Source organism: Oncorhynchus nerka, linkage group LG27 (assembly GCF_034236695.1).
Source record: "Oncorhynchus nerka isolate Pitt River linkage group LG27, Oner_Uvic_2.0, whole genome shotgun sequence".
Taxonomy (NCBI): Eukaryota; Metazoa; Chordata; class Actinopteri; order Salmoniformes; family Salmonidae; genus Oncorhynchus; species Oncorhynchus nerka.
The window spans coordinates 27,446,926-27,467,124 of NC_088422.1; the positions used below are offsets into that span (position 1 = coordinate 27,446,926).

General features: G+C 43.1%; 1 protein-coding gene and 1 long non-coding RNA gene across 5 annotated transcripts in view; one reads left to right on the forward strand and one right to left on the reverse strand.

Moving 5' to 3' along the window:
• The first annotated feature begins 544 nt into the window (after nucleotides 1-544).
• LOC115111512 (E3 ubiquitin-protein ligase RNF34-like) overlaps nucleotides 545-20,199 on the forward strand; it is a 32,652-nt gene continuing 12,997 nt past the window's right edge. For 2 of the 4 annotated variants that reach the window (XM_029637637.2, XM_029637638.2), the window contains exons 1-4: nucleotides 548-682; nucleotides 6,684-6,902; nucleotides 14,439-14,828; nucleotides 17,831-17,893. In XM_029637637.2, coding sequence (XP_029493497.1) covers nucleotides 677-682; nucleotides 6,684-6,902; nucleotides 14,439-14,828; nucleotides 17,831-17,893 — 678 coding nt within the window. In that variant the 5' untranslated portion in view covers nucleotides 548-676. Of the gene's footprint in view, nucleotides 683-6,683; nucleotides 6,903-14,438; nucleotides 14,829-17,830; nucleotides 17,894-20,199 lie in introns of all 4 variants that reach the window. The other 2 variants (XR_010461488.1, XR_010461489.1) reach the window with 2 other exon arrangements.
• LOC115111513 (uncharacterized) lies at nucleotides 8,542-10,094 on the reverse strand. The gene is made up of 2 exons (XR_003860813.2): nucleotides 9,512-10,094; nucleotides 8,542-9,327 (listed from the first exon to the last, which is right to left on the reverse strand). It is a non-coding gene; the product is annotated as an uncharacterized LOC115111513 (long non-coding RNA).

A 20,199-nucleotide genomic window follows, 5' to 3' on the forward strand; every position in this document is an offset into this window, starting at 1 on the left:
ACATGCAGAACCGCCCCTAATTGCGGCCTGCAGTTGTACACTATTGGACATGACGGGATATTTTTGTTGTGGTACAATTAGTTATGCAAGAAATGACGGTGGAAATATTTTGATTTGGTACATGAAAATGTAACAGCAAAAGTACATTTGATGGAAACAAATCTCTGATGAGAAAATGTGCATATTGTTTTTATGCGGATTTGAGCATATGCGCATGAAAATCTGTCGACAATTGGATGTGAAGAAGACATACCTACACAAATCAAGTTTAAGACGGCTCTCTACTAAACGAGCACAAATTTTAGGTAGCCTAGCGGTTATGGTTCGAATCCCCGAGCCGACTAGCTATCGATGTGCCCTTGAGCAAGGCACTTAACCTTAATCTCGCTACTGTACGTCGTCTGCTAAATTAGTCAAACGTACAATGGTGGATAGCAGTGAACAGCAGCAGTAAAGTTAACGCCCTTAAAATTGTGATTGGACATTATGGATACTGCTGCACGAGACTTCGATTCAATTGGTGGAATTTATGTCCATCAAATTACTCTCGCTGTCTAGTTTAATGCTCTAAATGCTGGTGGAAAGAAGGAAGATGTACATGAAGTGAGGATTCCTGAGTTTTTGCAATGGTCAGACTATCCATTTATTGCCACACATTCCACAACTCGGAGTTGCTATGAAGGTACAATTATTTCACAATTATTTGTAGTTGAAATTATACTTTCCTCAATAATCAATAGGAGATTGCTGCCAAGCTAGTTGACTGTCAGCAAATGTGTTAGCTAGCTAGCTAGCTCTAGCTATCTACCCAGATAGATATAGCTAGCTAGCTATGTTGAATGATCTGAGCTCAATCATCTCTAGCTCTTGGCTAGCTAATGCAATTAACGTTATTGCCAGCTACTGTACTGTCAGTATGTACAGTGCCTAAACAAAGTATCACATCACTTGTCCTTTTTACACATTTTATGTTACAGCCTGAATTTAAAATGTATTAAATTGAAATTTGTGTCACTGGCCAACACACAAAACCCAATAATGTCGAAGTGGAATTATGTTTTTCGATTATTTTTAATCAAAAATTAAAAGCTGAAGTGTCTTGAGTCAGTAAGTATTCAAACTATTTGTTATGGCAAGCATACATAAGTTAAGGAGTGAACATAGGTTAAACAAGTCACATAATAAGTTGCATGAACTCACTCTGTGTGCAATAATAGTGTTCAGCATGGTTTTTGAATGACTACCTCATCTCTGTACCCTACACATACAGTTATCTGTAAAAGGTCCCTCAGTCGAGCAGTGAATTTCAAACACAGATTCAACCACAAAGACCAGGGATGTTTTCCAAAGCCTCACAAAGTAGGGCACCTATTCCTTTGAGTATGTTGAAGTTATTATTTGCACTTTAGATGGCGTATTAATACACCCAGTCACTACAAATATACAGGCGTCCTTCCTAACTCGGTTTCCGGCTCAGGGTTTCACAATGAGCCCAATGGTGAATTTAAAACAGAGTTTAATGGCTGTGATAGGAGAAAACTGAGGATGTATCAACAACATTGTAGTTACTCCAGAATACTAACCTAAATGACAGGCAAAATCCCAGATGAAAACTCCTTTCTAAAAGACACTGGGAGACAAATGCACCTTTCAGCAGGACAATAACCTAAACACAAGGCCAGATATTACTTACCATGATGACATTGAATGTTTCTGAGTGGCCTAGTTACAGTTTTTATTTATATCTACTTGAAAATCTATGACAAACATGAAAATAGTTCTATAGCAATAATCAACAACAAATTTAACAGAGATTAAAGAATTTTGAAAAGAATAATGGTCAAGTGTTGCACAATCCAGATGTGAAAAGCTCTTAGAGACTTACCCAGAAAGACTCTCAGCTGTAATCGCAGCCAAAGGTGTTTCTATAAAGTATTGACTCACAGGTGTGAATACTTATATTAATGAGATATTTCTGTATTTCATTTTCAATACATTTGCAAAAACGTGTACATTTTTTTCTTCACTTTGTCAATAATGGGTATTGTGTGAGGATGGGTGAGATTTAAAAAAATATATTTAATTAATTTTGAATTCAAGCTGCAACGCAACAAAATGTGGAATAAGTCAAGGGGTATGAATACTTTCAGAAGGCACTGTAGCTAGCTAAGTTACAATGATGCCGAAATAAGGTTAGCTAGCTACTATTAGCTAGATTTTATTTTCTAACTGTAAGAGCTAGCTAGATTACACTATCTACTCATCTAGGAAATTATCATTAACCGGCTTTAATTTGCAATATCAGTACTATTGAAGATTGCCCCCAAGACCAAGGGTAGCTTGATGTTTTGCATCTGTACCTACTGCTAGTTGTAGCCAGCTTTGTGAAAGCACAGCAGATTGATTGAAATCTTTCCTTGCTTGTGACTGATATTTGTGATTTGAATGGATATTTATAGCATAATTCAAATCCTCCCTCCTAGGAAGCACGCTTCCTGTCAATGAATGATTCTATTTGTTTAATGTATGTTACCATTGTCTGTTGGCTGTTTGGTTGCACATCTGTAGAAATCATGAAGTTCATTCATTGGGCATAATTTTGACTTCATTTATTAGGATCCCCATTAGCTGACGCCAATGGCGACAGCTAGTCTTACTGGGGTCCGACACATGATGAAAAAAACATTACAGACAAAGGACTTCACAATTTACATACATTTAAAAACATGAACGTGTGTGTGTGTGCATCTATCAAATTATGTTTAGCCAAGTTTATAGTTGGAGTTATAATGTTCAAAAACAATCATCACATTGTTGCCCACCTAATGCAATTTTGTAATTGTTGTACTATCTCTCTTCAATCAATATGTATTAGTAAAGATGATTGAACAAGTACTGTATTTAATTTCATCATAATACAATCTCAAACTGAGAGACAACTGAGGCAGTTTGCTGATATGAATGAATGATTATTGGTAGAACTAGATCAGCAGGGGACTCAATGCAGATACAGGTCAATGTACAAGGAGAAACTGCATCTTCAAGAGAAACACCCTGGCAACACATCCATTAAAAAATTAGTTAATACAGACTTCCATTTAGACTAACAACTTGAGAGCAGAAAATGCAATGTTATTAGAACATTAGTAACAATCATAATATAGCAATTGACCTGTTGCCTGAGTAACTACACTAATATATACAAAATCAAATTAGTGGGTTTGGTTATTTCAGCCACACCCATTGCTGACAGGTGTATACAATCAAGCACACAGCCATGCAATCTCCATAGACAAATATTGGCAGTAGAATGGCCTTACTGAAGAACTCTAACTTTCAACTTGGCACTGTCATAGGATGCCACCTTTCCAACAAGTCAGTTTGTAAAAATTCTGCCCTGCTAGAGCTGCCTCGGACAACTGTATGTGCTGTTATTGTGAAGTAGAAATGTCTATGAGCAACAACGGCTCAAACGTGAGGTGGTAGGCAACACAAGCTCACAGAATGGGACCGCCGAGTGCTGAAGCTTGTAGCGTGTAAAAATCTTCGGTCCTCAGTTGCAACACTCACTACCGAGTTCCAAACTGCCTCTGGAAGCAGCGTCAGCACAATAACTGTTCGTCGGGAGCTTCATGAAATGGATTTCCATGACCGAGCAGCCGCACACAAGCCTAAGATCTCCATGCACAATGCCAAGCATCGGCTGCTGTGGTGTAAAGCTTGCCGCCATTGGACTCTGGAGCAGTGGATGCGCATTCTCTGGCGTGATGAATCACGCTTCACCATCTGGCAGTTTGACGGACGAATCTGGGTTTGGCGGTTGCCAGAAGATCGCTACCTGCCCCAAAGCATAGTGCCAACTGTAAAGTTTGGTGGATGAGCAATAATGATCTGGGGCTGTTTTTCATGTTTCGGGCTAGGCCTCTTAGTTTCAGTGAAGGGAAATCTTAAAGCTACTGCATACAATGACATTCTAGACGATTCTATGCTTCCAACTTTGTGGCAACAGTTTGGGAAGGCCCTTTCCTGTTTCAGCATGACAATGCTCCCGTGCACAAAGTGAGGTCCATAGAGAAATGGTTTATTGAAATCGGTGTGGAAGAACTTGACTGGCTTGCACAAAGCACTGACCTCAACCCCATTGAACACCTTTGGGATGAATTGGAAGGCTGACTGCGAGCCAGGCCTAATCGCCCAACATCAGTGCCTGACCTCACTAATGCTCTTGTAGCTGAATGGAGGCAAGTCTCCGCAGCAATATTCCAACATCTAGTGGAAAGCCTTCCCAGAAGAGTGGAGGCTGTTATAGCAGCAAATGGGACCAACTCCATATTAATGCCCATCATTTTGGAATGAGAGCAGGTGTCCACTTTTGGTCATATTCCTTAAAAAATATATATATTTTATTTTTTATTTTTTTACTACCGCATAGTACAGTTGTGGCGAAAAGTTTTGAGAATGGCGCAAATATATATTTTCACAAAGTTTGCTGCTTCAGTGTCTTTAGATATTTTTGTCAGATGTTACTATGGAATACTGAAGTATAATTACAAGCATTTCATAAGTTTCAAAGGCCTTTGTTGACAATGACATGAAGTTGATACAAAGAGTCAATATTTGCAGTGTTGACCCTTCTTATTCAATACCTCTGCAATCTGCCCTGGCATGCTGTCAATTAACTTCTGGGCCACATCCTGACTGATGACAGCCCATTCTTGCATAATCAATGCTTGGAGTTTGTCAGAATTTGTGGGTATTTGTTTGTCCACCCGCCTCTTGAGGATTGACCACAAGTTCTCAATGGGATTAAGGTCTGGGGAGTTTCCTGGCAATGGACCCAAAATATCGATGTTTTGTTCCCCGAGCCACTTAGTTCACTTTTGCCTTATGGCAAGGTGCTCCATCATGCTGGAAAAGGCATTGTTCGTCACCAAACTGTTCCTGGATGGTTGGGAGAAGTTGCTCTCGGAGGATGTGTTGGTACCATTCTTTATTCATGGTTGTGTTCTTTCAAAATTGTGAGTGAGCCCACTCCCTTTGCTGAGAAGCAACCCCACACATGAATGGTCTCAGGATGCTTTACTGTTGGAATGACACAGGACTGATGGTAGCGCTCACCTTGTCTTCTCCGGACAAGCTTTTTTCTGGATGCCCCAAACAATCGGAAAGGGGATTCATCAGAGAAAATGACTTTACCCCAGTCCTCAGCAGTCCAATCCCTGTACCTTTTGCAGAATATCAGTCTGTCCCTGATGTTTTTCCTGGAGAGAAGTGGCTTCTTTGCAGCCCTTCTTGACACCAGGCCATCCTCCAAAAGTCTTCGCCTCACTGTGGGTGCAGATGCACTCACACCTGCCTGCTGCCATTCCTGAGCAAGCTCTGTACTGATGCTGCCCGGATCCCGCAGCTGAATCAACTTTAGAAGACAGTCCTGGTGCCTGCTGGACATTCTTGGGCGCCCTGAAGCCTTCTTCACAACAATTGAACCGCTCTCCTTGAAGTTCCTGATGATCCAATAAATGGTTGATTTAGGTGCAATCTTACAGGCAGCCATATCCTTGCCTGTGAAGCCCTTTTTGTACAAAGCAATGATGACGGCACGTGTTTCCTTGCAGATAACCATGATTGACAGAGGAAGAACAATGATATTAAGCACCACCCTCCTTTTGAAGCTTCCAGTCTGTTATTCAAACTCAATTATAATGACAGAGTGATCTCCAGCCTTGTCCTTGTCAACACTCACATGTGTAAATGAGAGAATCACTGACATGATATCAGCTGGTCCTTTTGTGGCAGGGCTGAAATGCAGCGGAAATGTTTTTGGGGGATTCAGTTCATTGACATGGCAAAGAGGGACTTTGCAAATAATTGCAATTCATCTCTTCACTCTTCATAACATTCTGGAGTATATGCAAATTGCCATCATACAAACTGAGGCAGCAGACTTTGTGAAAATGAACATTTGTGTCATTCTCAAAACTTTTGGCCACGACTGTACTATTGTTCATGTAACAGAGACCATTATAATATGCAATGGCCATTTGATAGAGCCTAGTTCGGAAACATTGATAGAGATAGGAGCTGAACTGAAATTGAGTATGTGGAATTATCTTCCCATGGTAATACAGGGGAATGCATTCTCTCGTGTTATATTTCCAGGGAACAGATATGGAGTTAGAATTTGCAGCCACTCATCGAGGTTAGTTTATCTGATACATTAATCATTTCTCCACTACATGCCTTTGCTTTCTCACAAATTTTCCCCTGCAGACAAAGTATCCAATTTAGGGAAAGAATGATAGGATGTGCTAGATGTAGGTCTATTAGGGCTGGTCTGCATGCGATCCCTGGGCATGTCTATTCTGTTGTGCCATTCTCAACTTATGCTTTTAATTTCCTCAGCCATAACAACATGATGTTTCTCATGTGGCTGCATAATAGTATAATAGTCGGTGTTTCCATGACCACTCTATTTTTAGAAAATGTTATCAGACTTGCAGTAACCGTTGCAATACATTGCAGAACCTAGCCAATCCGTTTGTAGGTATCACTGTGAAAATGACTATAGGCTGTGTGGTGTTGCACAGATAGGTCTCAGCTAAAGGAGAGGAAGGGGAGACCCCTTCACACATCTGTGGAGCTCTGCAGTCTGAAAACTGCTGTCTGTGTTTTGTGTTCTCCAGGCAGGGGCCTCGTCCATGTGGGCTTCATGCTGTGGTCTGCTGAATGAAGTCATGGGCACAGGGGCAGTGAGAGGCCAGCAGCCCGGGTTCGGAGCCAGTGCTGGACCCTTCCGGTTTGCCCCCAGCGCAGGATACTCCACATACCCGCCCACAACCTCAGGGAGCCCCAGCCTTGTATGTAAGGCCTGTGGCCAGGCATTCTCAGTCTTCAGGAGGAAGGTAGGTGTTTGGTTTGGGGACTATTGGGGTAGCTAGTAGACTGACTGTGAATGTCCTATATGATTGTAGGCCAGTCCCAGATGGTTAGGGGTTGTTTGATGGGCTTTGGGGTGATGGTTAGGGGTTGTTTGATAGGCTTGGGGTGATCAAGAAGGAACCTGATAGGGTTTTTGATCCAAGGAATAGTTTATGAATTGGTATGGACTGAGAGACTATTACATTCAATACACCAATATTATTTGAGATTTTATTTGAGTAGGCTTTTGAGTAGCCATCATGTTTATTTTACCACTCATCCTCAAACAGACACTCTACTACAGTACATGTTGTAAAGTGAGGGCCAGTATTGATTAGTTACGTCCTCATACATTAACTGTCCTTGCAGAGAGCCAAGATAAGAGACGCCAAAAGCAGCCAGTTACGTCATGAGACTGCACTTACTACAGGCCTGGGGCACATCAGTTGTAATTGCTACACCCCACCACCATAGGTATTTTGTGAAAACCACATGTTTTAATTAAGTGGGCTAAAAATAGACAATGACTTAGGCTATGTATTTAGTGTAGATTTACAGTGCATTCGGAAAGTATTCAGACCCCTTGACTTTTTCCACATTTTGTTACATTACAGCCTTATTCTAAAATTGATTTGTTTGTTTCCCCCTCATCATTCTACACACACTACCCCATAATGACAAAGCAAAAAACGTTACATTTTTATTTTTTGCACAGATCTGGGGAAGGGTACCAAAACATTTCTTCAGTATTGAAGGTCCCCAAGAACACAGAGGCCTCTATCATTCTTAAATGGAAGAAATTTGGAACCACCAAGATTCTTCCTAGAGCTGGCCACCGGGCGGTGACCAAGAACCGTATGGTCACTCTGACAGAGCTCCAGAGTTCCTTTCTGGAGATGGGAGAACCTTCCAGAAGGACAACCATCTCTGCAGCACTCCACCAATCAGGCCTTTATGGTAGAGTGGCCAGACGGAAGCCACTCCTCAGTAAAAGGCACATGACAGCCCGCTTGAAGTTTGCCAAAAGGCACCTAAAGACTTATGAAACCAAGATTGAACTCTTTGGGCTAAATGCCATGTGTCACTTCTTGAAGAAACCTTACACAATCCCTACGGTGAAGCATGGTGGTGGCAGCATCATGCTGTGGGGATGTTTTTCAGGGAATGGGAGACTAGTCAGGATCGAGGGAAAGATGAATGGAGAAAAGTACATAGAGATCCTTGATGACAACCTGTTCCAGAGCGTTCAGGACCTCAGACTGGGGTGAAGGTTCAACTCCAACAGGACAATAACCCTAAGCACACAGCCAATACAACACAGGAGTGGCTTTGGGACAAGTCTCCTTGAGTGGCCCAGCCAGAGCCCGGACTTGAACCCGATCTAACATCTCTGGAGAGACCTGAAATTAGCTGTCCAGCGATGCTCCCCATCCAACCTGTCAGAACTTGAGTGGATCTGAAGAGTAGAATGGGAGAAACTCCCTAAATACAGGTGTGCCAAGCTTGTAGCGTCATACCCAAGAAGACTAGCTTTTTTTTGCTTTGTCATCATGGGGTGTTGTGTGTAGATTGATGATGTTAGCAGTTGATGTTACTCTTCAATAACACAGACCCCAACGCAAATCGGGGGAGGAAAATAGGTTTATTCAAATAGGACAAATCATGCGGGAGGTAGATGTTCTTTCTCCCCTGTCCTCAGTGATTTTCTCCTGTGATTCTCTCTTCAGAACAAAGGGACAGGATGTAGTTTTATAACCCAGCCCTAGCCTGTGGTTGACCAATTAGAATTCCTTGCAATAAAACTGGGCCAAGTATCCTATTTCAGGTTCAATGTATAAACAATTTGGACCAATGAGAACTTGGAAATCTTCTTACACTCCCCGCTAGACCATTTAAAAAAATATATATACTTCAAATGTATTTTTAGAAAACATGAATAAAAAAACATTAGCATTAAACATAAAATAATTTACATTAAACACATTGCATTTCTATAAAACACAAAGGGCATATTTGACTTTTTACAATAAGAAATTGATTTCAAACAATTCATTAAACAGGTGTAATGATGATGTCCCTTACGATTCCTACCACATCCTGTATTAGGAGGAAACTCACAAAAAAATGATTGCCAATAGTACGATTGAATATTATTTTCTTGTAGACAAGGTAATCATTCACCAAGTCCTTTAAAAGTGACCAGCTCTTCCACACTGGTATCAGTCCCAAATGGAGAACTATTAATGATTATGTTCTGACAGTCTGCCGGTAGTGAGGAATTCTTCTTCCATTCCGCTGGTTGATAAGGACTTCTCTAATGAACACTTCACCGGTGATCTTGTGTCGTTTCAGGTACAGTCCTTGGGTCAAGGGATATTACTGCAGCTTCAGACAATATATTCGTATAACCTGTAAAGAAGGAAACAAAAAAGTGAAAATAACATGTCCCGGTTTCAAGAGAAATTGATATTTCACAGATTTCCCTAACTAAATATGTCCCAATTTACAGGAAAAAGTTGGACGTTTCAACTAGATATCCATAATATGACGATTGCTGTGTACAACATAGAAGATTATCAGGTTCTGATCTTACTATGCTTCTTCACCCGAGATTCGCCCCTGGTTGCTAATCAATCTCCCGTGTCATCAAAATGGACAACCTTGTAATGAGTGACATGTATCCATCGCGATGTTCCCTGGACTTTTACTGCTGACCTCGTTATGAGCAAAACTTGATAAGGACCTTCCCATTTTGGCTAGAATGTTTCTTATATAGTTTTTTACCATCACCCACTGTCCTGGCACTACGTCATGTGCCCCCTCGGGAGTTATTCCCCACGCCTATTTTACTTGTCTGTCTGCTTCCCCTACTGCATTAGAGAGTAGTATGCAATAGTTAAGCATTGTGTCACTCATGAAGTGAACGTCTGCTTTTCTCAAATCTAACGTGCCTGTCACTATCACATTGTCCATTGTAGTTACTGCCCAGCCTGCCTTCCTCTCCACAATACTTGAACTGTGATTCTGTCCTGTGATTCTCTCCTCAGAACAAAGGGACAGGATGTAGTTTTATAACCCAGCCCTAGCCTGTGGTTGACCAGTTAGAATTCCTTGCAATAAAACTGGGCCAAGTATCCTATTTCAGGTTCAATGTATAAACAATTTGGACCAATGAGAACTTGCCATGTAGCTATGAGTCCCAGACTGAAATTCCTCCAATGTCTCTGACCCATTAATCATTAATCCCCTCTTACATAAAAAAACACTATTTCCATGGATCGTTAGTACTCTATTGACTTTTATTCCTCATGACCTTTAGTACTCTTTTGACCTGTATTTATCTTGGAAATATTCTTACAATGAGGGAAAAAAATATTTAAATCCATTTTAGAATTGGGCCGTAAAGTAAAAAAATGTGGATAAAGTCAATGGGTCTGAATACTTTTCGAATGCACTTTATTTATTTAACCTTTATTTAACCAGGTAGGCAAGTTGAGAACAAGTTCTCATTTACAATTGCGACCTGGCCAAGATAAAGCAAAGCAGTTCGACACATACAACAACACAGAGTTACACATGGAGTAAAACAAAACAGTCAATAATACAGTAGAAAAATAAGTTTATATACAATGTGAGCAAGTGAGGTGAGATAAGGGAGGTAAAGGCAAAAAAGGCCATGGTGGCGAAGTAAATACAATATAGCAAGTAAAACACTGGAATGTTTGATTTGCAGTGGAAGAATGTGCAAAGAAGCAAAATAAATACAGTAGAGAAAGGTAGTTGTTTGGCTAAATTATAGATGGGCTATGTACAGGTGCAGTAATCTGTGAGCTGCTCTGACAGCTGGTGCTTAAAGCTAGTGAGGGAGATAAGTGTTTCCAGTTTCAGAGTTTTTTGTAGTTAGTTCCAGTCATTGGCAGCCGAGAACTGGAAGGAGAAGTGGCCAAAGGAAGAATTGGTTTTGGGGGTGACCAGAGAGGTATACCTGCTGGAGCGCATGCTACAGGTGGGTGCTGCTATGGTGACCAGCAAGCTGAGATAAGGGGGGACTTTACCTAGCAGGGTCTTGTAGATGACCTGGAGCCAGTGGGTTTGGCGACGAGTATGAAGCGAGGGCCAGCCAACGAGAGCGTACAGGTCGCAGTGGTGGGTAGTATATAGGGCTTTGGTGACAAAACAGATGGCACTGTGATAGACTGCATCCAATTTATTGAGTAGGGTATTAGAGGCTATTTTGTAAATGACATCGTCGAAGTCGAGGATTGGTAGGATGGTCAGTTTTACAAGGGTATGTTTGGCAGTATGAGTGAAGGAGGCTTTGTTGCGAAATAGGAAGCCAATTCTAGATTTAACTTTGGATTGGAGATGTTTGATATGAGTCTGGAAGGAGAGTTTACAGTAACCAGACACCTAGGTATTTGTAATTGTCCACATATTCTAAGTCAGAGCCGTCCAGAGTAGTGATGTTGGACAGGCGGGCAGGTGCAGGCAGCGATCGGTTGAAGAGCATGCGTTTAGTTTTACTTGTATTTAAGAGCAATTGGAGGCCACGGAAGGAGAGTTGTATGGCATTGAAGCTCGCTTGGAGGGTTGTTAACACAGTGTCCAAAGAAGGGCCAGAAGTATACAGAATGGTATCATCTGCGTAGAGGTGGATCAGAGACTCACCAGCAGCAAGAGCGACATCATTGATGTATACAGAGAAGAGAGTCGGTCCAAGAATTGAACACTGTGGCACCCCCATAGAGATTGCCAGAGGCCCGGACAGACCCTCCGATTTGACACACTGAACTCTATCAGAGAAGTAGTTGGTGAACCAGGCGAGGCAATCATTTGAGAAACCAAGGCCGTCGAGTCTGCCGATGAGGATGTGGTGATTGACAGAGTCGAAAGCCTTGGCCAGGTCAATGAATACGGCTGCACAGTATTGTTTCTTATCGATGGCAGTTAAGATATCGTTTAGGACCTTGAGCGTGGCTGAGGTGCACCCATGACCAGCTCTGAAACCAGATTGCATAGCGGAGAAGGTATGGTGGGATTTGAAATGGTCGGTAATCTGTTTGTTGACTTGGCTTTCAAAGACCTTAGAAAGTTAGGGTAGGATAGATATGTCTGTAGCAGTTTGGGTCAAGAGTGTTCCCCCCCTTTGAAGAGAGGGGTGATCGCAGCTGCTTTCCAATCTTTGGGAATCTCAGACAACACGAAAGAGGGGTGGCAACAATTCTGGCAGATAATTTTAGAAAGACATGGGTCCAGATTGTCTAGCCTGGCTGATTTGTAGGGGTCCAGATTTTGCAGCTCTTTCAGAACATCAGCTGACTGGATTTGGGAGAAGGAGAAATGGGGAAGGCTTGGGCGAGTTGCTGTGGGGGGGTGCAGTGCTGTTGACCGGGGTAGGGGTAGCCAGGTGGAAAGCATGGCCAGCTGTAGAAAAATACTTAATGAAATTCTCAATTATAGTGGATTTATCGGTGGTGACAGTGTTTCCTATCTTCAGTGCAGTGGGCAGCTGGGAGGAGGTGTTCTTATTCTCCATGGACTTTACAGTGTCCCAGAACTTTTTGGAGTTTGTGTTGCAGGAAGCAAATTTCTGCTTGAAAAAGCTAGCCTTGGCTTTTCTAACTGCCTGTGTATATTGGTTTCTAGCTTCCCTGAAAAGTTGCATATCACAGGGGCTGTTCGATGCTAATGCAGAACGCCATAGGATGTTTTTGTGTTGGTTAAGGGCAGTAAGGTCTGGAGAGAACCAAGGGATATATCTGTTCCTGGTTCTACATTTCTTGAATGGGGCATGCTTATTTAAGATGGTGAGGAAGGCATTTTAAAAAAAATAACCAGGCATCCTCTACTGACGGGATGAGATCAATATCCTTCCAGGATACCCCGGCCTGGTCAATTAGAATGGCCTGCTTGCAGAAGTGTTTTAGGGAGCGTTTGACAGTGATGAGTGGAGGTCGTTTGACTGCTGACCCATTACGGATGCAGGCAATGAGGCAGTGATGCAACAATTGTCAGATAATTTTAGAAAGAGAGGGTCCAGATTGTCTGGCCCGGCTGATTTGTAGGGGTCCAAGTTTTGCAGCTCTTTCAGAACATCACCTATCTGGATTTGCCTGCACCCATTACGGATGCAGGCAATGATCGCTGAGATCTTGGTTGACAACAGCAGAGGTGTATTTAGAGGGCAAGTTGGTTAGGATGATATCTATGAGGGTGCCCGTATTTACGGCTTTGGGGTGGTACCTGCTAGGTTCATTGATAATTTGTGTGAGATTGAGGGCATCAAGCTTAGATTGTAGGATGGCTGGGGTGTTAAGCATGTTCCAGTTTAGGTCGCCTAGCAGTACGAGCTCTGAAGATAGATGGGGGGCAATCAGTTCACATATGGTGTCCAGAGCACAGCTGGGGGCAGAGGGTGGTCTATAGCAGGCGGCAACGGTGAGAGACTTGTTTTTAGAGAGGTGGATTTTTAAAAGTAGAAGTTCAAATTGTTTGGGTACAGACCTGGATAGTAGGACAGAACTCTGCAGGCTATCTTTGCAGTAGATTGCAACACCGCCCCCTTTGGCCATTCTATCTTGTCTGAAAATGTAGTTAGGGATGAACATTTCAGAACTTTTGGTGGGCTTCCATACCAGGATTCAGACACGGCTAGAACATCTTGAGAACATCCATCCATGCACTGTAGATCAGTCTGGGGTTTTGTTGATGAGACACCCTAATGCTATGGTTTGATAAAATTTGTTAGAACAAAATGTAAAATTAAAAAGTAAGAATTGGCAGGTAATGAGTGTGAGACTGTGCCTCATCAAATTTCTAGCCAGAATTTAATAAAATGTGTGGTGGTCCCCTCCCACTGGTGAGACACACCGGTCTGTGATTTGGGAGGGGGGGGGGATTGTTCTGTTGTTATGACAGAGGGAGAGATCCTCTCCATATTGCAGGGTTGAATTCCATTACTTGTATGGTTTGGTCCCTCTGATGCCCTGAGTCACCATGCCAATACAGCGTCTAATCCCGAGGCTTGCATGTTATTACTGTTTGATGTTTGTGACATGAAAGAAATTAACTGCCTGCCTCCTGTCCGACTGTCTAGAGAGGGAGTGGAACAGATGCACAATATTGAAAAAGACAGTAACAAGACATTGATATTCTGCTTCCTCATGCCTTGTTTGAGCTCCAATACCCCACATTCCTCTCATCTGTCCACTACAGCCGGTGAAGGTTCTATTGAATATTAAACATGAGTGTAGCTTTGTTAAGAACAAACGACCGTTCAAGGTACTGTATATAGAGCCAGATGAGGGAGGGGATTGCTTATCTGAGATTGAATAATTTTGAATCTTCCTTCCGCGCTAATGTTTTAATGGAGATACATTCTAAATGCTGAATATTGGGCAGGCTTTGCAGATCCTATTAAGGCACAGTGTGCCCTGGAGCCTACATTACTGTCAATGTCACTTCTTCTGTATCTTCTACTTGGTTAATGCCTACACACTCTCTATCACTCTCTCCCCCAGTATATCTGCTGCGACTGTAAGAAGAGCTTCTGCACGCTGTGCTCCATGCTTCAGGATAACTTGCGTATATGTGCCACATGTCACCTGCTGAAGGGGACAGCCTTCCAGAGACCACAGCTGATGCGGCTGAGGGTCAGAGACCTGCGGCAGTACCTGCTGCTACGCAACGTCCCCACAGACACATGCAGGGAGAAGGAGGACCTGGTGGAACTGGTGCTGTGTCACCAGGGGACCGAAAGGGAGGGGGACCCCGACATGGCTAGCTTCAACTCCCGCTCCCTCTACACCCCGCCCCCTTCCACCACACGCTCCGCCTCCGAGCTGTCTACTCTCTCCGCCTCTCAGGGGGAAGCGCTCAGCAGGAGCGACAGCTCAGGGACTACCAACCAGGTACACATACTTCTTCTACACCCTCCCCAACTACCAACTAGATACGTCATGCAGATAATGTGTAAAAAGTATTAGGTCTGCTCTGGAAGTGACTGAGGCAAAGACAGTACAGTATGAAGATAGGCAGAAACTGCTTCTCCAATAGAAATCCTGATCACACTTGTAGGCGATGTCTTGGCTACGTTCGCTTTCAAAGCTTATGTACAGAAACACGTAATCGGGTCTAACGGTCGTCTCACGCCGAACTACGCATGTGCAGGCCTTCAAATCAAAGGCATTTCTTCAATATATAGTTTTTTTTTTTTTTTACAAAAATGAGAACGGGTCAGTTTGACACGTTCAAGAGGTTTGAGTAAAAAACATGTTAAACTACTTAAGAAATTAGCTCGAATTAAATTGTGCCTTTAGATTTCAAGAAAATTAACAACTAAGGAAGATCTTTTCACTTTTCTCATTGACTTCTCAAACTCTGACTGAGGTATACATTTCAGGGTTGTGATTCTTATGGTTTAATCCGGAATGTCTGGTACTCAGACTAGCAAAGAGCAGGTGAACACTGACTGTGGATGTTCTGTGTGTTAAAGTACATTCAAGACATCTGAAATATGGAGCTTCACAGTTAGTTTCTACTTATGTCAGCTTTAGAAAGCATTTATTTTGCTTGTCCTTATCAGACTGTCAACCCCTGGTGACTAAAATTGATGGGAGTGATTTGGTAAATTCTGTTGATTTAATAGACCCATCGTCTTCATTGTTGGACTCTTAGAAAGATGAGGCCTCCTGTTGGACTCTTCCCCTCCATAGAAAGATGAGGCCTCCTGTTGGACTCTTCCCCTCCATAGAGAGATGAGGCCTCCTGTTGGACTCTTCCCCTCCATAGAGAGATGAGGCCTCCTGTTGGACTCTTCCCCTCCATAGAGAGATGAGGCCTCCTGTTGGACTCTTCCCCTCCATAGAGAGATGAGGCCTCCTGTTGGACTCTTCCCCTCCATAGAGAGATGAGGCCTCCTGCCTCCTGTTGGACTCTTCCCCTCCATAGAGAGATGAGGCCTCCTGTTGGACTCTTCCCCTCCATAGAGAGATGAGGCCTCCTGTTGGACTCCCCCCGTTAGTTGAGAACAAGTTCTCATTTACAACTGCGATCTGGCCAAGATAAAGCAAAGCAGTGTGACAAAAAATAAACAGAGTTACACATAAACAAACTTAAAGTCAATAACACAATAGAAAAATCTGTATACAGTGTGTGCAAATGAAGTAAGGAGGTAAGGCAATAAATAGGCCATAGTGGTGAAGTCATTACAATTTAGAAATTAACACTGGATGGATAGATGTGCAGATGAGGATGTGCAAGTAGATGTACTGGCGTGCAAAAGAGCAGAAAAACAAATATGGGGATGAGGTAGGTAGTTGGTTGGATGGGCTATTTACAGATGGGCTATGTACAGCTGCAGCGATCGGTAAGCAGCTCTGACAGCTGACGCTTAAAGTTAGTGAGGGAGATAAAAGTCGCCAACTTCAGTGATTTTTGCAATTCGTTCCAGTCATTGGCAGCAGAGAACTGGAAGGAAAGGAGGGCAAAGGTGATGTTGGCTTTGGGGATGACCAGTGAAATATACCTGCTGGAGCGCCTGCTACGCGTGGGTGTTGCTATGGAGACCAGTGAGCTGAGATAAGGCGGGGCTTTACCTAGCAAAGACTTATAGATGACCTGGAGCCAGTGGGTTTGGCGACGAATATGTAGCGAGGACCAGCGAACAAGAGCATACTGGTCGCAGTGGTGGGTAGTATATGGGGCTTTGGTGACAAAACGGATGGCACTGTGAAAGACTGCATCCAGTTTGCTGAGTAGAGTGTTGGAGGCTATTTTGTAAATGACGTCGCCAAAGTCGAGGATCGGTAGGATAGTCCGTGTTACGATGGTATTTTTGGCAGCGTGAGTGAAGGAGGCTTTGTTGCGAAATAGGAAGCCGATTCTATATACTCATTTTGGATTGGAGATGCTTAGTTTAAGTCTGGAAGGAGAGTTTACAGTCTAGCCAGACACCTAGGTATTTATAGTTGTCCACATAAGTCAGAACCGTCCAGAGTAGTGATGCTGGACGGGCGGGCGGGTAGCGATCGGTTGAAGAGTGTGCATTTCGTTTTACTAGTATTTAAGACCAGTTGGAGGCCACGGAACCAGTGATGTATGGCATTGAAGCTCGTTTGGCGGTTTGTTAACACAGTGTCCAAAGAAGGGCCAGAAGTATACAGAATGGTGTCGTCTGCGTAGCGGTGGATCAAAGAATCACCGGCAGCAAGAGCGACATCATTGATATATACAGAGAAGAGAGTCGGCCTGAGAATTGAACACTGTGGCACCACCATAGAGATGGCCAGAGGTCTGGACTCTATCTGAGAAGTAGTTAGTGAACCAGGCGAGGCAGTCATTAGAGAAACCAAGGCTGTTGAGTCTGCAGATAAGAATATGGTGATTGACAGAGTCGAAAGCCTTGGCCAGGTCGATGAAGACGGCTGCACAGTACTGTCTTTTTTCGATGGCAGTTATGATATCGTTTAGGAACTTGGAATCCAGATTGCACAGCGGAGAAGGTATGGTGGGATTCGAAATGGTTGGTGATCTGTTTGTTCACTTGGCTTTCAAAGACTTTAGAAAGGCAGGGCAGGATGAATATAGGTCTGTAACAGTTTGGGCCTAGAGTGTCTCCCCCTTTGAAGAGATGAGGCATCTTGTTGGACTCTTCCCTAGCCTCTCTCAAATATGTAGGAAGTAGCCCTGTCCTGTTTTCCTATTCCTATAAACAAAAAGCTCAGCTGGTGCAGACAGCAGTAGAAGCTTTACTATGAATGGAAGGTAAACATAGTAGTCCCCGAGGTATCTATGGACTAAGCAGCGGGTGACTAATCCTAATCCCTGCCTGGACTGTACAGTAAGTATTTATAGTTCTCTGTGGAGGTTTCCGTCTGAGTACTGTGTTTTTGTGTTTGTTTTGGCTGTATAGGATATAGGAGACGCTACATCTCTCTCCACCCTGAACCTGGAACCCAGTGAACACACACCAGAGGTAAATAATAAACATCACCCAGTAGGCTCTACCTCTTACAGCATCTGGAGCTTATTCAGAGGGGTGCAACTTTCTCTCCAATGCAGTATGTGTCATGTTCAGTTGAAGTCGGAAGTTTACATACACTTAGGTTGGTGTCATTAAAACTCGTTTTTCAACCACTCCACACATTGTTTGTTCACAAACTATAGTTTTGGCAAGTTATTAGGAAGTAATTTCTCCAACAATTGTTTACAGACAGATTATTTAACTTATAATTCATTTGTATCACAATTCCAGTGGCTCAGAAGTTTACATACACTAAGTTGACTGTGCCTTTAAACAGCTTGGAAAATCCCAGAAAATGATGTCATGGCTTTAGACGTTTCTGATAGGCTAATTGACAATTTAAGTCAATTGGAGGTGTACCTGTGGATGTATTTCAAGGCCTACCTTCAAACTCAGTGCCTCTTTGCTTGACATCATGGGAAAATCTAAATAAATCAGCCAAGACCTCAGAAAAAAATTGTAGAACTCCATAAGTATAGTTCATCCTTGGGAGCAATTTCCAAATGCCTAAAGTTGTAACGACCGTTGGTGGAAGAAGGTGAGGACCAAGATGCAGCTTGGTAAGTGTTCATCATTATTTTAATGAACTGAACACTAAATACAACAAGGAACAAAAGAAACAGCTCGGTCAGGTGCAAAACACACTAAACAGAAAATAACTACCCACAACCCATAATGGGAAAACAGGCTGCCTAAGTATGGTTCTCAATCAGAGACAACAATTGACAGCTGCCTCTGATTGGGAATCATACCAGGCCAAAACCAGAAATACAAAACATAGAACAAAAACATAGAATGCCCACCCCAACTCACGCCCTGACCAAACTAAAATAGAGACATAAAAAAGGAGCCAAGGTCAAGGACGTGACAAACGTTACCAAGTTCATTTGTATAAACAATAGTACGCAAGTATAAACACCATGGGACCACGTAGCCATCCTACCGCTCAGGAAGGAGACACGTTCTGTCTCCTAGAGATGAGTGTACTGTAATGAAACAGGCAGGGAGCAGGTCTCGTTCCCTCGACCTTCTAGCCCGAAGTCCCGAGCACTATCGACTGTGCCCCAAAAGCATACTCGAGCGGCAGAGTCGATATCCGCGCTTTTAAACCCAGGGTCGTTACACTACTCCCTCCTTTCAAAGAGCGCGTCCTCGCGCTAGCTTGCGACTCTGTCTTACAGGAACACGCTCACAGGCCATGCACACTCACTGTCGTGGATGCAAGGTCCGATCCCACTTCTGACACCAATGTAGTGAAACAAGCAGGGAGCAGGTCTCGAACCCTCGACCTTCTAGCCTGAAGTCCAGCGCGCTATCGACTGTGCCCCAAAGGCATGCTCGAGCGGCAGAGTCGATATCCGCGCTTATAAACCCAGGGTCGTTACAGTACTTTGGTGCGAAAAGTGCAAATCAATCCCAGAACAACAGCAACGGACCTTGTGAAGATGCTGGAGGAAATGGGTACAAAAGTATCTATATCCACACTAAAACGAGTCCTAAAGCGACATAACCTGAAAGGCCACTTAGCATGGAAGAAGCCACTGCTTCAAAACCGCCATAAAAAAGCCAGACTACGGTTTGCAACTGCACATGGGGAAAAAGATCATACTTTTTGGAGAAATGTCCTCGGTTCTAAAGAAACAAAAATAGAACTGTTTGGCCATAATGACCATCGTTATGTTAGGAGGAAAAAGGGGGATGCTTGCAAGCTGAAGAACACCATCCCAACCCATGAAGCACGGGGGTGGCGGCATCATGTTGTTTGGGTGCTTTGCTGCAGGAGGGACTGGTGCACTTCACAAAATAGATGGCTACATGAGGAAGGAATATTATGTGGATATTTTGAAGCAACATCTCAAGACATCAGTCAGGAAGTTAAGGCTTGGTCGCAAATGTGTCTTCCAAATGGACAATGACCCCAAGCATACTTCCAAAGTTGTGGCAAAATGGCTTAAGGACAACAAAGTCAAGGTATTGGAGTGGCCATCACAAAGCCCTGACCTCAATCCCATAGAAAATGTGTAGACCTACAAACCTGACTCAGTTACACCAGTTCTGTCAGGAGGAATCGGCCAATATTCACCCAACTTATTGTGGGAATCTTGTGGAAGGCTACCCGAAAAGTTTAAAGGCAATGCTACCAAATACTAATTGAGTGTATGTAAACTTCTGACCCACTGGGGAATGTGATGAAATAAATAAAAGCTGAAATAAATAATTCTCTGCTATTATTCTGACATTTTACATTCTTAAAATGA